This window comes from Anolis carolinensis, chromosome 2 (genome assembly GCF_035594765.1).
Source record: "Anolis carolinensis isolate JA03-04 chromosome 2, rAnoCar3.1.pri, whole genome shotgun sequence".
In the NCBI taxonomy this organism is placed as follows: domain Eukaryota; kingdom Metazoa; phylum Chordata; class Lepidosauria; order Squamata; family Dactyloidae; genus Anolis; species Anolis carolinensis.
In genome coordinates this window covers 262,313,768-262,333,022 of record NC_085842.1, presented here as the reverse complement: position 1 = coordinate 262,333,022, position 19,255 = coordinate 262,313,768, and the positions used below count along the sequence as shown (strand labels likewise).

The window sequence follows — 19,255 nt, the reverse complement described above, 5'->3', positions numbered from 1 at the left end:
GTAAAAGAACAAAGCTCAAAAGAAAAGGTGTTTGATAAAAATAGTGTCTAGTACCCTTTAAACTCTGGTTTCCTTATTCCCATAAAAATGTCAGATTTTTTAAAAGGACACTTTCTTCTTAAAGGGTCATTCAGTGCTCATTTGAAGAAACACCTCCCCCAACATTTGAAGGATTTTAAAATAGTTGTTTAAAATAGTTATTAGAAAATAAATTTGTTTGTTGTTTTTCCCAGCTGTTTTTCCTACAGTGTAGGAAAAGGTCCCAAGTTCAGGTCCTAACAGCAGTAAGTGCAACTAACCAGGACCACAAATGATGTGCCATTGGCTGTTCTGACTTCAGGATGACAAAGAAATGGCTTTTCTAGGATTCTGACCATTTGCTATTTTATTTGGGGATGGGAGTTACAGTTTTTAAAGATGGTTACCCTTCTCTGTCTGAGAAATTTGGTGCCACAACAACTTGCAAATCCATCATTGCATTGGATGCAGCCAATGGCAGTCAAAGTGATGTCAAACTGCTATAACTGCGCGATGTGGATGAGGTGTGAGATACCTATCCCTGATTCAAACAGTACCTTGGAACTAACCCCTGACATGCTGTAAGTCAGCGCTCTGCTGCCTTTTCATATAGGTTTTGTTTGTGGGAGGTGTGGGGTGGAGTTGATTTGTTTTTGTTTTGTCATCCAGTGGCTTCATCTCCAGAGACTGGTGCTTCTATACAAATCTTCCATTTCATTTCATCAGGAGTAGGAAAAGTGCCTTCACAGGCCACACACAGTTCCAACCCCCTTTTTATCCTTATCCCTCCAGCATCCCAAGAAATACCCCAAAGCCTTCAGCCACACATCCCCCCCCCCCATTTTTTGAGAACATAACTTAAAAAGAACACTACCTGCTGCAAAATGGTACCAGACTAGAGTTGTTTCCTTAGATCCCCTCCCCCTAATCCTCACAATTAGAAGTAATAATAATAATCTGGAAATAATTCTAGGTTTTGGTTGAAAATGAAATTAGAAGTGAGTCACATCACTTTTGGCTGCCAGAATTATAACAACAATTGACCTCAACCTTGTCATAATTGTCCACCTACCATTGATAGATAGAATTATGTATGAGACGTAGTAGTAGTAGTAGTAGTAGTAGTAGTGGGCCTATGGTAACCCTAAGGCAAAGCTATAATGGGAATTGCTTGACAAGTCTTGTTCAATAGGGGTTTGCCGTTGCTTTCCTTTAAGCCTGAGACAATGTGACTTGCCCAAGGGCACCCAGTGGGACACCATGGCCAAGCTGGGGAATTCAAATCCTGATCTCAAGGGCTCCAATACATACAGCACCCAAATCACTATAATAGGGCATTATGTTACACTTTCAGATTATTTCTGGATCTTCAGTTACATTGATAAATGTTATGTTAGGCATACAGTGAACTAGGAGCAGTATGCATTTCTTCTAGTATGATTATTCCTCACATTCCTTCACTATCTAGCTGACTTTTGGGAACACTGAGAATCAGTGATAGGTTTCTGTGGAATAAGAACAGGACAAAATTGTTTGTTTTTAAAAAGAACCCAATGTTTCTTCAAAAGATGCTGAACTTTGTCTGCCCATCCAGCGCTTGCATCCAGATTAGTGTGTAATGTGTGTTTGTTTATACGACAGTTCATTATTTAAGCCTAGCCTGTCAAAATAGGTTAAATAATCTTTGGGAAATATGGTTACATCTTTGATACACCCCCAAAAAGATAAATGTAGGAAAGATTGGCTTGATAAAAGAAGCATAACAAACTTTCATCACTAAAAATATTTTGTCATTTATTCCATTTGGGTTTCTAACAACATTAATAAACTATAAAATCTCATTGCAATACATATCTAGAACCGCCACACAGAAACACCTGCAAAGCATTGGAATGATTGCAGATGATTAATTCTAACTACTTGACCCTCTGACCCATTTTACAGATATATGACCAGGATGGGACACTACAGCACTTTATTGATGGTGGGGAGCCCAGTAAGTCAAGTTGGATGAGGTATATTCGATGTGCAAGGCACTGCGGGGAGCAGAACCTAACTGTAGTCCAGTACAGGTAAAGTCCTTTTCAGTGTGTTCTTTTGATGCCTGAGTTATTTGTTGTGACAAACATTTGTGAAAATATAATGAGCATCAGAAATTAATATATCATGAAGCATTTTGTGAAAGACACATGTTATTGTAGTTTTGATATACAATAGAGTCTTGCTTATCCAACGTAAACGGGCCGGCAGAACATTGGATAAGCGAATATGTTGGATAATAAGGAGAGATTAAGGAAAAGCCTATTAAACATCAAATTAGATTAAGCACCAAAACATCATGTTATACAACAAATTTGACAGAAAAAGTAGTTCAATACACAGTAATGCTATGTAGTAATTACTGTATTTACGAATTTAGCACCAAAATATCACGATGTATTGAAAACATTGACTACAAAAATGCATTGGATAATCCAGAATGTTGGATAAGCAAGTGTTGGATAAGTGAGACTCTACTGTATATAAAGGTGACTTGAGTTCCTTTCATTTTCATTACTAGGCTCTGGGTGAAACCCAGAAGTACCTTTCCTCAAGTGAAAGGAGTATTCCTAAATTAGTGCAAGTTCTTTTTGTGAGGAAAGACTGTTGAAATCTTGTGATACATGCCTGTGAACACAGATAATGTGCAGGATATTACAAAGATTTTGCAAATTATCTTACATAGCTCTTTTATTAAAAAATATTGATAAACTACTTACAGGTAAGTAAAGCATACAAGACAAAACACAATAAATAAGCATATTAATCAATATTTAGCATAAAGTAGAAGGACTGAGTGAATTGTATTGTTCTGATATTTAAAAATGACTCTTCCAATAATTCATGCATAAAATGATATGATTATAAGGTTATTTATCATGTCAGAAGCAAATTGCAAATACAGTTATAATGTATAAACAACCACGAAGTTAAAAACTTGGCATTATGTTAAATTTCCTTTGACCAGAAGCTGGCCACTTCAAGTTTCTCTGGTGTTTCTGTAAGAAAGTTCTTTATTGTGCATATGGCAGGGCTCAGGCTGCATTGTAGTAGTAAGTGGTCTGTGATTTGCTCTTCTCCACTTGCATGTTGTTGCCTCCACTTCTTAAGATTGGCTCTGCATCTTGTGGTACCAGAATGCAGTCTGTTTAGCACCTTCTAAGTTGCCCAGTATTTTGTGTGCCCAGGAGGGGTTTCTCATCCAGTATCAACCACTGATTGAGGTCCCAGGTTTTTACCTGCCACTTTTGGACTCTCGCTTGCTGAGGTGTTCCTGCAAGTATCTCTGTAGCTATTAGGAAGCTGTTTCTTGATTTAAGTTGCTGGTATGCTGGCTGATATCTGAACAAAGGATGTGCCAGATATGTCAATGCCTTGGTCCTTTTATTGCTGGCTGCTACTTCCTGATGTATATCAGGTGATGCAATACCAGCTAAACAGTATAATTCCTTTTTGCTTGATAGTCAAGCAGTGCTTCTTGTAAGTTAGAGCACAGTCCAGAGTGACTCCCAAATATTTTGGTTTGCTGCATTGCTCTAGTGGAATTCCTAGCTTGAGATGTTTTTTCTGTTCTTAAGATGAAAAACACACAACTTCGCTCATACTTACTATCTGGCTTAAGTTTGCAGTCTCAAGCTCTTAACTTAGCTTTCTGTTTTACACATTGGCCAAGTAGATACTTCTAGGAAGCCCACAAGACCAAGCAAATACTTCTAGGAAGCCCATCTAAGATTTGCTTCTCATTAGCTATTTTATATGCAATTATTCTGTTTAACAATCATTGCTAGTCTCCACTGATAAACCTATACTTCATAAATCTCCTTCTTGAAGCCATCTAGAAAAGTGTTCCTTGAGCTTTCCTAATGTGTGGGACCAGCATTTTTCCCAGTGTGTGCTCAAGAGTTGTACTATCTTTATGCACATTGGTTACAATTGTTTCTTTAATTCTTGAGAACTTGCCATGGATGGGAAGTCAATAGGTCATAGACTTACACCCGTCATTAGATCACCAATTTTAGCAGCATTCGTCTAGAAGTCCTTTTCCTTGCCAAATGTAACTAAACACTCCGCGTCACACATTGATGCTTTCTGCTTGTATTCCCAGAATGGAGAGAACTGGCTAGAAAACTACATGTGAGATATATGCCTGAAATAGATATGTGACTGAGCTCTGTCAAACGGAAACTAAACCATCCTGATGGTACAAAGAAGAATCTCTTGTGCAGTTTCCCACCCTCTTTACTGCACACATTACAAAAACATAAGGGAGACCAATATGGGAATAAGTCCCCAAAGACACTTTTGAAAGGTTTGTTTGTTTAGCAGACATGGCTTTTCCCTTGACAGTGCTATGGGCTTGGGAGAAGTTACACCTGTTAGACATGTCCCTTTGGTGCAGCTATTACAGGAGCACAAAGGTCTTGAAGACAAAGATTTGGCAGCCAGATACAGGGACATTGAGTTCTATTATGCACTATTCACTGGGTATCCATCTTTCAAATGCTAGTTGTACTTTGCTGGAGCAAGCACACTTGTCTTTAGCCACAATAGCAGATATCCATTAATCTTGGAAAGAAGAGATTGCACCTTAAAGGTCACCTTCTGCTGGCATCTGCCTGTGAAGAAGAGCAGAATCTCTAACAAATTAAGAAGTAGATAAGCAGCATGCAAATTGAACCCAAGTGTATGGCTATAGGTTTATATTTACCATCAGAACAGTTTGTTAAAAGTAAAGTCAGCCTTCCATACCCACAGATTCTGCATCCATGGATCTACAGATTGAAAGTATTCAAAATATTTAAAAAATACTGTTTTTTCCCATTTTATATAAGAGGTACCATTTTGCTAAGCCATTGTATACAATGGGAATCAATCCATTCATTTTGATATCCATCCGGGAGACTGGGAACCAAATGCTAGCAGAAACCAAGGGCCCACTGCAGTTTAAAATCAGAAACAACTGTTTGCCATTTTTAGATATTATAACCATATGAAAGAGTGCTCTGTTTTGCAACTGCAAAATTAGACACAGTTCCATAAATAGGCAATAGCCAAATTGTATATTTTTCTAGGCTAAATATTAAACTAGATAATACCTATTTGAAGCTTGTTAATCTGTTCTACTACAAGTGCAGTATCAAAAGTTTTTTCTAAAGTCAGTTGCAATATTGCTCAGTGTCAACAGAAGAGTATGCTATATATCCCATCATCAAAAGCATTGTTAGCAATGTGGGACAGAATATTTACTGTAATGAGTTCCCTCCCAAGGAAATGTGTGATTAGTCTCCTCTCTGTTCAGTTTTAGGTGATTAATCAAGTTACTTTTGTTTGCTTTCATTTTCCGTGCTTTTAAACATAATATTGAAGCTGATCTGTGAAATTTTGATAGTCCTGCTGTTAATTTGTTTCATAGTTTTGGATTTCATTTCTTCTCTTTTCTTTGCTCCACCTCTTTAGGGACCCCAGGTGGGATAAAAGGCAAGTTTTAAAGATTTTAGCTGATCAAAAATAATAAATAATTGTTTAGAGAAGACCACTTTGGAGTTGGTCTTCCAGAAAATATCCAGTTGGTTTAGAGGAGTGCTCAGACCACCATATTCATACATGTAGACTCTGTGTATAGTAATGTTGCTTTCACACAGAGTCCTGTGTGTGCCAAGAGCCTGCCTAGTGCCTATGTGAGCTGATGCATAAAATAAATGGAGGTGCTACCTGTTCCTAAAGAAAAGACTTATGTGAAGAGCTGTTTCTCCTGAGGGACTGTAGGGCAGTGCTTGTAGACGCAGAAGGTATTTGTGTGCACTGGGTCACAACAAATCACTGGACTAGGGTTTGCATTTTTGTGTACACATTTGAAAATCTCTAGCAAAATCTAGCCATGAGAAAGTCATTAAGCATCTGTCAATATTAAGTGGATTTTACAACTTTCCTTTGGTTCTGTAGCTGTTTTTAGAGTTCCCTGTGTTGATCTGTTTTCTATTACTTCAGATCTTTTTAAAATGAACTACAAAAACTTCAGGGGGAAAAAACCTCTGGCATCTATCACTAGGAATAACATCCAAGTGTAAGAAAATAGAATAGTTGGACACTGAAAAACCGTCTAATTTTTATTGTACATGGACGTCCTCCTCACAGAAAGTCAGCTGGTTTAAATTCATTCTGTTATGATTTGTAATATCTAAATGGAATTTTCTTCAAAGCACTCTTGATTGATTGACCCTTAGCTGAACGTTTTGTTTTTATTTTGAAGCTGACAATAATGTTTGTTGGCATGTGTTCTGCTTCAACTGCGTTGGGACGCCACGAAGCTATCTTTATGAGTCATCCAACCACAATACTAAATACATGTCAGCAAAGGAAATATTATCCGAAAGAGGAAAAATCTCTTTGATGTACTTCAGCATGCAGAGATTTCTGCAAGTTTTGGAAGCTCTGTACGCTTGTAAGGAATGGTGTACGCTTACATTTCCCTCCACTTTTTTTGGCCTGCTCCAAGCCTCAGAGACCACCCATTGCTCGAAAACAGTTCAACTCTTTCAGCAGCAAAGTGTGTCACTGGGTTTTAGCACATTCATTTGCTGGGCTGCTGTGTTTATGTTAGGTGAAGCCAAACAGAGAGATGAAAAGTTACAAGGGTGAAGTACAAAGTAGACTCTTTTTTCCCCCCTAGGTCAGGATATGCGGGTGATTTATTGCACTGCCCTGATTTTTATTTTTATGTAATGGTGGAAAGAATTAATAAAATGTACAGCTTGGGTGGAAATAGGTGAAGGGGTGGGGAGAAGGGGCAGGAGTTTTTGTCAGATATTCATAGGATGTTGGGAAAATGCATTCTGCTTACCCAGCAGTGCCCTCCTGAGACAGGGTGGCAGCAAGCGAGGAAAATAACATGATAAATGAAATTTTTGCAGCTGCTTGTAAAATATTGAGAATCTGCACTTTTTTATTGATCTTTATGATCCTGTTGCCAAGAGCCACTTTGCGGTGACAAAATATGTTGACAAGTGCATATCTCACTGCCATGAAAAATGTGGTTACGGATTCTCCTGATGTCGGCAGTGTTATATGCGAAACAAATTGCACCACTACGGCCAATTCTTCACAAAGAGGTTAAATTTAAGACCTACCGATCCTCTACACTTTTATCTCAAACTTCAGGCTAATATTGGTAGCAATTCTTCACTGCAGAAACCAGTTGAGATTGGACTTCCTTTTTAAAAAGAAAGGCCATTTGCATTCATACTTTACACAAAGTGATGTAAAAGAAAATGGTCATTCTGGTAAGTAATATTTCAGCCGGAATGGAATGCTCGTCTTGTATTTATTGAATTGCTATCCATCTCATATAAGGATGTTTTGCTTTTCTGTAACAGGCTTAAGTGACAAGCCACTTTGCAATAATAACATTTTCATTTCATCTCCTAAATGCCTAGTCCCATGCTGGTTTCACTTGGCTATATACTTAGATTTGATTGTTATTGATTTATATCTTCTGTCTTAGCAAATTTTGAATTTTAGTGTCATGATGAGATGCTAGATAAATAGAAATATGAAAAACAGAATTGCAAATGGATAAACAGCCTATGCTTAAGGGCAAGATCTGGTTCTGTTTACTCAGGTACACTGTGAGTATCCCTTATCAGAAATGGTTGAGATCAGAATTATTCTATATTTTGGATTTTTTCAGATTTTGGAATACTTACAAATACAGAATGAGGTATCTTGGAAATGGGAGCCAAACTTAAACACAACATTCATTTATGTTTCATATATGCCTTAGCACACAACCTGGAAGTAATTTATCCAAATTTTAGTGATTTTGTGTATAAAACAATATTTGAGTACTTTGATTCATCAGAAAGCAAAGGTTTCAATATGTCAGATCACCCATGTAAACAGTGTTAGATTTTGGAATATTTCAGATAAGAAAAGCTGAACCTGTACACATTTTAGGCCATAATGCGGAGATATGCATCAGCCCCCACCCTGATGGCATTTTGGAAGAGCCTGAAAACCTGGCTCTTCACACAGGCCTTCAGTTAAAGACCGCCCATCCCCATAATTAATTATGTTCCATGATCTTTCCTGTATCAGTTACACTTCTCCTGGTCAATCTTTTTTTTTTAAAAGAAATTTATTAAATTTTTTATATTACACCGAAAGAGTGAGAACAACCAAGGTATAGAAAAGTAGGAAAAAGAGAGAAAGATAAAAGTCTACATTCTACAAAAATATACCAACACACGCTAAAAAAAAATGTGGAGAAAAAAAAAAGACTTCCATTCCATCTTCTTGGATAATATTTTCTTAGTATTAGTAATATTTTTTCTTGCTAAGAGAAAAAAAATTAGCAAAATTGTCTCCCGTAATCTTCATTTTCTCAAATTATCCAGATAGTCCTGAAGATCATCCCAATTTGTTCTTTTCATTATCTTGCCTGTATTTTTCTTCAACAAAAAGTCAATTCGTCCATGTCCTTTATTTCTCTTATCTTCTCCACCCACTCCTCAATTGGTGGGGCTGATTGCTGTTTCCATTCTCTAGCGAAAACCATTCTGGCAGAAGTTGTAATATAAGTAAAAAGTTTATCTTCTTGTTCCGTCAATTGTAAGTCTAAATCTGTAAATCCTAATAGATAATACTCTGGTTTTCTTATAAATGTTCTTTTTAAAATCTTTTGTGATTCTTCATGAATCTTCATCCAAAATTTTGTTGCTTCTTTGCAAGTCCACCACATGTGATAGAAGGAGCCAACTTGTTCTTTACATTTCCAGCACTTATCAGAAGCTGTTTTATACATTTTAGCTAATTGTTTCGGTGTAGTATACCATCTGTGGAACATTTTTATCCAATTCTCTTTCAAATCCATTGCATATGTATATTTTAATTTTTTGTTCCACATTTGTTCCCATTCTTTCATTTGAACTGGTCTTCTTAAATTTTGGGCCCATTTTATCATACAATTTTTAACCTGTTCCATTTCAGTCCGCCAGGTAAGTAATATATTATAAATATTTGATATTACTTTCTTTTCTAATTTTAAAATCCTATCTCCTGGTCAATCTTGATATTAACTTAGGGTCCTTCCCATCCCAAATTGACCTCCAATGAATTTGTAGCACTTTATCTGTTATATTGAGTTTACAACTTATAACAAAGTGCACTTTGGCTAGTCTATTACTCAACTTTGCTGTTTTTAATTCCGCGTTTTATTATGTGTGTTTTTATTTTCATAGGTTAATGTTTAAATTTTATAATTGGTGTATGTTTTGTTTACTGATGTATTGTTTATTGTCACTGTTTTTATCTGATATTATCTGTGAGCCGCCCTGAGTCCCCTTCGGGGGAGATGGAGGCGGGGTATAAATAAAAAACTTATTATTATTATTATTATTATTATTATTATTCAATCTGTGGGAGTTCCTTGTGAATGAATATGGATAAGACTGTGGTATGAATAGTTTTCATTTTGACTATATTTTAATGAAGGAATAGTTGGCTCTCTGTATCCACAAATTCAACCACCCATAGTTAGAAAATATTTTAACCTTGATTTTGTCATTTTATATAAGGGATACAATTTTGTTGCGGCATATATAAAGGGGTTTGATCATTCAGAGATTTTTACATCAATGGAGGGTCCGGCAACCAAACCCCAGCAGATATTAACAGCCTACTGTATAACATACATAAACTGACATGCCTAGATTTTGTTTGTTGAGAATTTTTGGTGTTGTTCTTAGGGTTTCTTTTAAAATATTAGTCTTTTACAAAACTGTAGTATTTATACAAACACCTTGATACATTTATCATATCAATTTTAAGTCAGTTAAAATACAAAAAAGACATTCACAATGACAAAAAGAAAAAACAAAATAAAATCACTGACCTTTAAGTTAAAATGGATCTAGTTCTACCAAAACTTATAAGGAAAAATGTTCGGGTGAAATTAAAGTAACATAAGAAATACAGTAGCTACATTGAAACTAACTGGGAAAATATTTTTAGCATACATTTTTTATGGAATAACAAAGATTCGAGTTCTAGTCTCTCACAATCCTAGTCCAACACTCAAACTACTGCTCTAGCAGATCAATATATTCAGAGCCGGTCCAAGGTAATTTTCAAGTATAGGCGAACAGAAATTTTGGCGCCCCCACCCAAACCAATCACTGAACTAGTAGGTTGGCAGAAGCTGGGGCTAACAGCGGGAGCTCACCCTGCTCCCCAAATTGGAACAGCCAACAAATTATTGGGTTGCTGACCTGAAGGTGGTGGCAGCAGCCGTTACCTTCCGGCCAGAGCAGTATCTCTTGATCTACTCATATTTGCATGTTTTCAAACTGCTAGGCTGGCAAAAGCTGGGGCTAACAGCTGGGGCTAACTCCGCTCCCCAGATCTGAACCTGCAACCTTTTGGTCAGAAAGTTCAGCAGCTCAGTGGTTTAACCCGCTGTGCCACTTGGAGCCCCCTATATATACACATACACACACACACACACACACATATATATATATATATACACACACACACACACACTTATTCCTCCTCCAGGACCGTCACTTACATTGGCCTATATCCCAGGATCTGATCCCAGATTATCTGCTTATCCCAGATTATCTGGCAGTGAAGATTAATATAATCCAGTTCAAAACCTAGAATGAGATCCTGGAACCATGCTCACCATTTGCACTAAATTATGACTGCAAGGATCATTTTCCCACACAGCTGAATAAAATCCCACATTTTCTGCTTTGAACTGGGATATAAGGCAATGTGGACTCAGATAACCCAGTCCATACCTTACAACCTCTGAGGATGCCTGTCATAGATGGGGGTGAAACGTCAGGAGAGAATACTTCTGGAACATGGCCATTCAGCCCAGAAAACATTAAACAACCCTGGACCAGAAGCATTTAGGCTTGATAGGTCAAGACCAGCACTTTGAATTCAGCCCAGTGGCAGATATCCAGACATTGGAGCTGATGTAACAGAGGCCAGGATAATGTATTCCATACCACCTACCATAGGGAGAGAGAAAAACTCATTGAACACTTGAGCCTTTTTGATCCTACCTTTCTCAGGAAGAACCAGGGAAACGGCAGATTAAACCAATGCAAGTACAAAGTCTCATTTTCTTGGCAGAAGCCAGGGCAGGAAGGAAAGCATGGGGTTGCTGTGAGTTTTCCAGGCTGTATGGCAGGGGTCCCCAAACTTTTTAAACAGGGGGGCAGTTCACGATCCTTCGGACCGTTGGAGGGCCGGACTATAGTTGGCCACCGAGCAATAATAATAATAGCAATAATAACAACAACAATAAAAAAGGGTTGGAAGAGACCCTTTGAGCCATTGAGTCCAATCCCCTTCTGCCTTTGTGCACCAAAGCGCAAGCAAAGCACCCCTGACAGATTACCACACAGCCTCAATGTTAAGAAGAAGAGGAAGAAGAAGAGGAAGAAGAAGAGGAAGAAGAAGCGGAAGAACGATCTGCCAACTGCAAAAGGCCACCCTACTGGGATCTGCACGCATCATCCGAAAATACATCACACAGTCCTAGACACTTGGGAAGTGTTCGACTTGCGATTTTGTGATACGAAATCCAGCATATCTGTCTTGTTTGCTGTGACCTAATAATAAAATAATAATAATAATAATGATGATGGTTGGAAGAGAAGAAGAGACCCCTTGGGTCATTTAGCCCAACCCCCTTTTGCCCTTGTGCCGTGGGGGCTGGATAAATGGCTTCGATGGGCCGCATCCGGCCCCCGGGCCTTAGTTTGGGGACCCCTGCTGTATGGCCATGTTCGAGAAGCATTCTCTCTTGACGTGTCACCTGCATCTATGGCAGGCATCCTCAAAGGCTGTGTGTGCGGTTTGTTGGAAACTAGGCAAGCGATGTTTACATATCTGTGGAAGGTCCAGTGTTTGAAAGAACTCTTCTCTGATGGAGGCCAGTGAGAATGTTGAAATTGATTATCTTGGTTAGCATTGAATAGCCTTGCAGCTTCAAGGCCTGGCTGATTCCTGCCTGGGGAAATCCTTTGTTGGAAGGTGTTAGCTGGCCCTGATGGTTTCCTGCCTGGAATTACCCTGCTTGCATAGTGTTGTTCTTTATTTACAGTTCTGGTTTAAGAGTTTTTTAATACTTGGGGCCAGATTGTGTTCATTTTCATGACTCAAAGCAACACAATAATAATAATAATAATCTTAATAATAATAGTAATAATGATAATGACTTTGGTAATACACACTACTTCTCTCCCTCCACAGTTTCCTCCCTGGGGAATCCTTGGTTGGGAGGTGTTAGCTGGCCCTGATTGTTTCCTGCCTGGAATTACCCTGTTTGCATAGTATTGTTCTTTATATACAGTTCTGATTTTAGAGTGTTTTAATACTTGGGGCCAGATTGTGTTCATTTTCATGGCTCAAAGCAACACAATAATAATAATCTTAATAATAATAGTAATAATAATAATGACTTTGATAATACACACTACTTCTCTCTCTCCACAGTTGCCTCCCTGTGGGAATCCTTGGTTGGGAGATGTTAGCTGTCTGGAATTCCCGTTTTCAGATTCTTCTTTATTTACCGTCCCGATTTTATAGTTTTCTTATGAAAAAGATGCTTTCTCCCCAACTGGACACAAGATCGCCTTGGACAGATGCAGGCAGCATTGATGTAGATTTGCTGCCTTCATCCAAGTCTTGCTATATCTATCTATCTATCTATCTATATACACTGACCAACCCTTTAAATGTTTGGTGATAGGCATGTAAGGGGGAGGGATGTGACTTGTTTACTGGCGGGAGCATACACTTTTCAGCTTGTTTTTTTTAAAGGTACGGTAGCACTCCGGGTTAGGGCACATTTAAAGAGAAAGAGGCTCCTAAAATTGTCAGCAATGAGTGGAAAGGAGAACCAGAGACTGCAAATGCCTCCCCACCCCCTTCTTCCCAGGTTTTGGAGAAGATTTGAGTCCATGGGTTGTTGTGAGTTTTCTGGACTATATGTCCAGGGTGGGGGAAAGAACTCTTGTCTGTTTGAGGCAAATGTGAATGTTGTAACTGGCCAGCATGATTAGCCTTGCAGTTTCAAAGCCTGGCTGTTGCCTGCGCGCGGTGTGGGGCGGGGAATCCTTTGTTGGGAGGAGAAACGAGGAAACTGAACTGGGATGCGGGGAGGCACTTCAACTGCACCCTCTGGTGAAAGCTGCTGCAGATGCCCCAGGGCATGGGCTCTCCTGGGGAAGAGGAGGAGGAGGAGGTACCCCTTGGAGCCTGTGCCTTGAGCCTCCTTTTCCAAGCCACCGGTGGGAGAGATGAGTAAAGGAGGGAAAGAAAGCTAGAGAGAGAGAGAGCCCTTCTCCTCCCCCCTTCCTCCTGCTTCTTCTCCTTAGGAGCTTCGCTACAGCCTCCTACACCGGACAAGAAAGAGGTGGAGGAGGAGGAGGGGAGAGAGACAGAGAAGCAGTTGCTCGCCTCTTCCTCCTCCTTGGCTTTCTTTGGGCTTCAGCTGGGGAGGAGAAGAGAAGAGGTACACCCTGGCTTCGTGAGACGCCCCTTCCCCTTCCCCTCCTCACCTGGGCGCCATGTCCTGAAAGAGAGCCGTGATTTAGCTGGCCTTGCTGCTGCGGCCTGCCTGGGCCTTCCCGAAGGCCCGGGCAGAAGGGGAAGGAGGTGGGGGGTGGTGCCATCTTCCGGGGAGCTTGAGGGCGCCCCCAGGAGGGCGGCGCCACAGGCAAATGACTGTATTGCCTCTCGGTTGAACCATACAAAAGACTATGGAAGGGATCTCTGTTCAGCCATTTATCTCACAGTTTGACTTTGACTAAGTCACACTGTTTTAGCCTCACAGTAGGCAATGTCAAAGCTCTTTTGGGCAAATCTTAACCCCCCCCCCCCAAAAAAAAGCCCTGTAAATGGTTTGCCATAGGTTCACCATAGATCAGAAATGATTTGAAGGCACACCACAACAAGTTATGCCAGCTACTAAGTGATGCTGAGAAAACAGGAGCAACTCTGAATCCAGCAGATTGAAATGTAGTTCTTTTCAACTTGGGAACACTTCAAGTGGGAAAAGTAATGGTAGTGTTCAATGAGCACTTGGGACTTTATCACAAAGAGCTGGAGAAAACGAGGGAAAGTTGGGAGAGGGGAAGGGTGGAGTTTCATGGGTTTTATGTTTAAAGAAGACAAAGACTTTACTCACTCCCATCACACTGGATTGCTTTCTTCAGCTTCTAACTCAACCATCTGTTTAATTCCCATCACATGGGCAGGAGATGACTCCTCCCATTTCAAGGATACCAGCACACCTTTTAAAACAGGGGACTTTAAGGTAGTACTGCCTTCAAGACCCCTCCACTGAAGCAAATTTAAGTCATTTTTCTTAAGGTAGCACTTTCGATGGGGTCGTTTGCACTCAAGACACGTCCACTGAAACAGAAGCATCTTTCTTAAAATGGCATTTTCCCTGGGGTCGTTTGCACTGAGATTGTCCCTCCAGGATTTTTATTATTTATATATATATTTAAAAACATCACCCGGATCTTAGGAAGTGGTTATAAATTAACCCTTCTCTTTCCCAAAGTCTTTGCATTGCTGATTGTAGGAAGTGGTTTTAAATTAACCTCGATCTTTCCCCAAGCCTCTCTGCATTGGCAACCTACGGAAATGAGCATTTTGGCCCCTCCCACACACAGCGTTATGATTTTATTTACAAGCAGGCAACAGGGATTAATATCACACTGGGAAATCTATGGGAGGAATTTGAAAGGTTAGGAATCATTGGAAAAACCAACACTTTAGAAATAGCAAAATATCTCATCCCCACAGTTGAAGCTTGCATTGTGTCTTCACACAATGCAAGCTTCAACTGTGGGGATGAGATATTTTGCTATTTCTTAAATGTGTAGAAACACTGATTTTGTTGCATGTGATGAAGTCCTTAGTAGGGAGAATGGAGTGTGGCTCTGTTTCAGACTTATCATAATACCTTCGGTGCAAATCAAGCAACATCAAAGGATTAGGATCACACTGATTTATGATAAGGATATAATTTTTGCATGAGCCAGCAGTGGTTTGAGCATTGACCCCTAGGAAATCAGGATTCAAATCCTTGCTCAGCTTTAGAAACCCAAAGTGAATCACACTTTTTAGCCTTGGAGAAAGGCAATTGGAAACCTCTTCTGAATATGGTTGTTGTGAGCATCACATTGAATACATATAAAAACAACAGATTCATGTGATATCCTAAATGCATAGTTGTATATACAACATTGAAGGATGGTAAAAATTCTCAATTTCCAGGGAATTTTAAAAATATAATGAGAAAAAATTGTTAAGGATCCCCTGGGAAAATGGCAGATTTATTGCCCGGCTTTTAGAAAGATATTCAGAGTTCTGATTACTTCCTGATTTGTTACTTTACTTTAAAATTTATTTATTTCAATATATTTCTTTTAAAATAATTAATCATTATTAATCACATTTTTTTCTTTTTTGAAAAACAATCTCCTAAAGCAAAAATAAAAGCAACAAAAACATATATAGCATAGGGATTCAAAACTGGTGCTTTAGTTACCTTCCTTGCTAATGATTTTTGTTGCACTACCATATCTTTTCTCATATTTTTCTCTTTAGTCAGATTGTCTGAAGATAAATAGTCCTGAATTCCATTTCCTTCCCTAAGGGCAAACAGGTTATAATGTATATAATCCTGATCTTGCATTTCTATCATGGGCCAACAGAACTGTATTTTAGTGGAAGGCAGCTTTCACTAGGCTGTACTGTTTTGTCACTTTGTGTTGATGAGATGGATCCTCCTGAAGAATTACATTCAAAGCATTCACTCACTGTTTCCTCTTTTTTTCTGATCAGGTCAAACATATTCTACCGAGCTTGCATGGATATTCCTAGGGGCACAGAGTTGTTGGTGTGGTATAATGACAGCTACACATCTTTTTTTGGAATCCCTTTACAGTGTATTGCACAGGATGAGAACTGTAAGTGTCTAATTTTGTCCACAAAATTACTTTCATGTTTATTAAAATTATGCATTTTAAAATATAAGAATGCTCAGTTTGTATTAAAGTAATGTAAGTTTTCCAGGTTAGAAATCCATTTTTACAACACCAGATAAACCTGTTGTGCAAGTAGACATCACAAGAGTGATATTTGATCTGTTAAACAAATAGGGAAAAAACACTTGGAAAATGAAGAGTTTAATATCTGTTGAAATATTAAACTCTTCAGTTTTGACATTTTCCAAGTAAAAAAGGTGGCTACAATTTTTTAAAAATAACAAGATAGGATATAATATTTCCTGCCAGAATTATGGTGTGTTTTAGAGGCATATTATAATTGTGAAGTCAGATGGAGATGAATTTGAGAGCCAAGAGAAGCCAAAGGATAATGGGTGACAGGAAGACATGAAATATTTTTTCTTGGTCTAAGGTCATTGCAAAGGCCTCTATGCTGTTTACAGAATGACACAGAAGTTATTTAGATGAGTTATAACAGGCCAGAATGGCCAATGGTCACTAGCTATTTGGGACTTTTAGTCCAAAAAACATAACCTTTTCATGCTGTGAAGATATACCATTAAGATAAATGACCTTTTAAAACTTGTTCTAGATATGACTTCTAGAATTATCACTAGGATTTTCCCAGAATACAATCACTTGGAGAAACTTAATTTCATACTGATATTTAGACCAAATAGAAACTATGGTATATCTTATTCACTGTTTAAAAGAGTCCTGATGCAAATATATGTTTGCTCAGCAGCTAGAATTGTGCAGAAATGGCTCCAATAACACAGAGAGCAATACTTGCAGAATCAAAGTTTTGCAGATTTATGACTCCTACCTATGTAGACTCTTACCTAAGTGGAAAAATGCATATATCTCCCTGCCTGTTGTTTTGGTCACATTTTTTATACATGGAAACACATTAATTGCTTTCTTGGTCATACTGGTGAAGTATATTAAATGGTGAATATTAAATTGTGAGTTCACATTCTTGGTGTCACATTCAAATACTTTCCATTCTATGAACATTTTAGGACAAAAGAACTGAACCCTGGTCTACTCATGCAGCAGGTGGACTGTACTATGTGGGTGTATGAAGAGAAGTAAAGGCTATTCAGAACTTTTTATTAGTGGGCAATCAATAAAAATACATCAAATGCAACAAAAATTTCCATCCTTATTTCAGAGTGTAAAGGCCAGTGTTTCCTGGTTACTGTATTTTCTACAGAAAACTTTTACATAAAACCAAAATTTTGGGATGGATAAAATTGTATTATTTGTAAAATGGTTTTGGAAAAAAAATTAGTGGAGCATAATTTTTGTAACTTTGCCCAGAGGGTAAAAAAGGGAGATAACATTATGAAATTACAGTAGAATCTCACTTATCCAAGCCTCACTTATCCAAGCCTCTGGATTATTCAAGCCATTTTTGTAGTCAATGTTTTCAATATGTCATGATATTTTGGTGATAAATTCATAAATACAGTAATTACAACATAACATTACTGCGTATTGAACTACTTTTTCTATCAAATTTGTTGTATAACATGACGGTTTGGTGCTTAATTTGTAAAATCATAATCTAATTTAATGTTTAATAGGCTTTTCCTTAATCCCTCCTTATTATCCAAGATATTCGCTTATCCAAGCTTCTGCCGGCCCATTTAGCTTGGATAAGTGAGACTCTACTGTACATACTTTGTTATGGAAGAATGTAATAAGTAAATAGTTACATCAAGAAAGAGAAGTGTTTTAGACTAGCTCATTCTTTTCATGTGCTACATTTCCATTTATTATAGCTTTTTACAGGGGATTTATTGCAGGAGGCCACATTACAAATAGCAACATCAGGATGCAACTCCACCAGGATAAAACCCATTGCTGCCCAACCCAAGAGACCAGACAACAAAGATAGGATTAATTAAGGGATTTGTTAACTGTTACCTATTTAATTGCTTTTTTTGTGATAACTAAATTTCAATGGGGGGAGCGATTTGGTGCAGGTGTGGCTGGAGCGGTTCTTCTCCCTAGACCACAGCTCCCAGTCTCCCTGGGCAAAAACACCATAGTTACGTGAGATGAATCCCTGAAACTCAGGGTTATTTCCAGGTCCATCTAATAACCTAGTTTTTTTGAGATATAAATTTCATATTGGGTGGTGACGAAAGTCATGGGTGGTGGTTCACGGGTGGGGGATTTGGGGGAATGGCATAACTGTATTATGTGTATTCAATTATCTTTGGATGTTTTTCTTTCTCATAGTCTGTATGCCAACAATTCACTTAATAAAAACTTTTAACCAAAAAACCCCCAAAACAAAACATAATAACCTGGATGGATAGACTAAGGGTGTAAGTCCCCAGGCAAAAGACACCTCTGTGTCTCTACCAGCCCTGAGGGATTTCTTCCCAATCCCAAGATCACATGATACATGAGAGCAGTTCCAAATTCCCATCCTACTCAAATGTTTCAAAAGGTGTATCACTGGATTGTATCTTCCTCCAATACTTGCCATGGAGACACCACCTTTAACCAATTGTTTGATTCTCCATGACAGTGCAGGGTGGGCAAAAAGCCCATGTAAAGTGGAGGGAATTCTGCCCAGCCCCAAAGTAACCAAAGATATTACATTGTGTAAGGAAGTGGGAGAGTGGATCAAAGCATTCCAAGAGGAAAGATGGAGGGCGAGATGCCTTTTAAACACCAGCTCAGCCCTGCCTCCTCTTACTTTATCCTGGCATGTGATGTCAAGCAAGGCCGTAGCCAGAAAAATATTTTGGAGTGGGGGGGGGGGGAGTTGAAACTTTTTTTTTTTAGTGAATCATGAAGAGTAGTTCCATAATGCAAAATAATTTAGTAATCAGGCTCCATAAATAGACTTCACTGGACACTCAAGACAGATAAACTTCAGTGGACACTCATGGGGATTTGGTTAACCAGTTTAAAATTCATGAGTAAACCAGGGTTTTTTAAAACCTGAAAAATTTGGGGGTGGGGTTGAACCCCTAATCCTTCCCCCCTAGCTACAGCCCTGATGTCAAGACAGATTTTACTACTGACCTCTCTCCTCAGGAAGTCAGCACAACATTATCTCACACCTTTGCTGCTCTGTGGTGTGGGAATTTGAAATCTGTCACCACAGGCTTCTACTTCTCTCATCTCCAGCT

At 38.7% G+C, this 19,255-nt stretch overlaps 1 protein-coding gene across 3 annotated transcripts in view; it reads left to right on the top strand.

Annotated features, from left to right (window-relative positions):
* Positions 1-19,255, top strand: part of prdm6 (PR/SET domain 6) — a 125,023-nt gene that overhangs the window by 81,652 nt on the left and 24,116 nt on the right. For all 3 annotated transcript variants that reach the window (XM_008114063.3, XM_003222979.4, XM_008114062.3), the window contains exons 4-5: positions 1,963-2,090; positions 15,937-16,061. In XM_008114063.3, the coding sequence (XP_008112270.1) occupies positions 1,963-2,090; positions 15,937-16,061 (253 nt within the window). The remainder of the gene's footprint in view (positions 1-1,962; positions 2,091-15,936; positions 16,062-19,255) is intronic.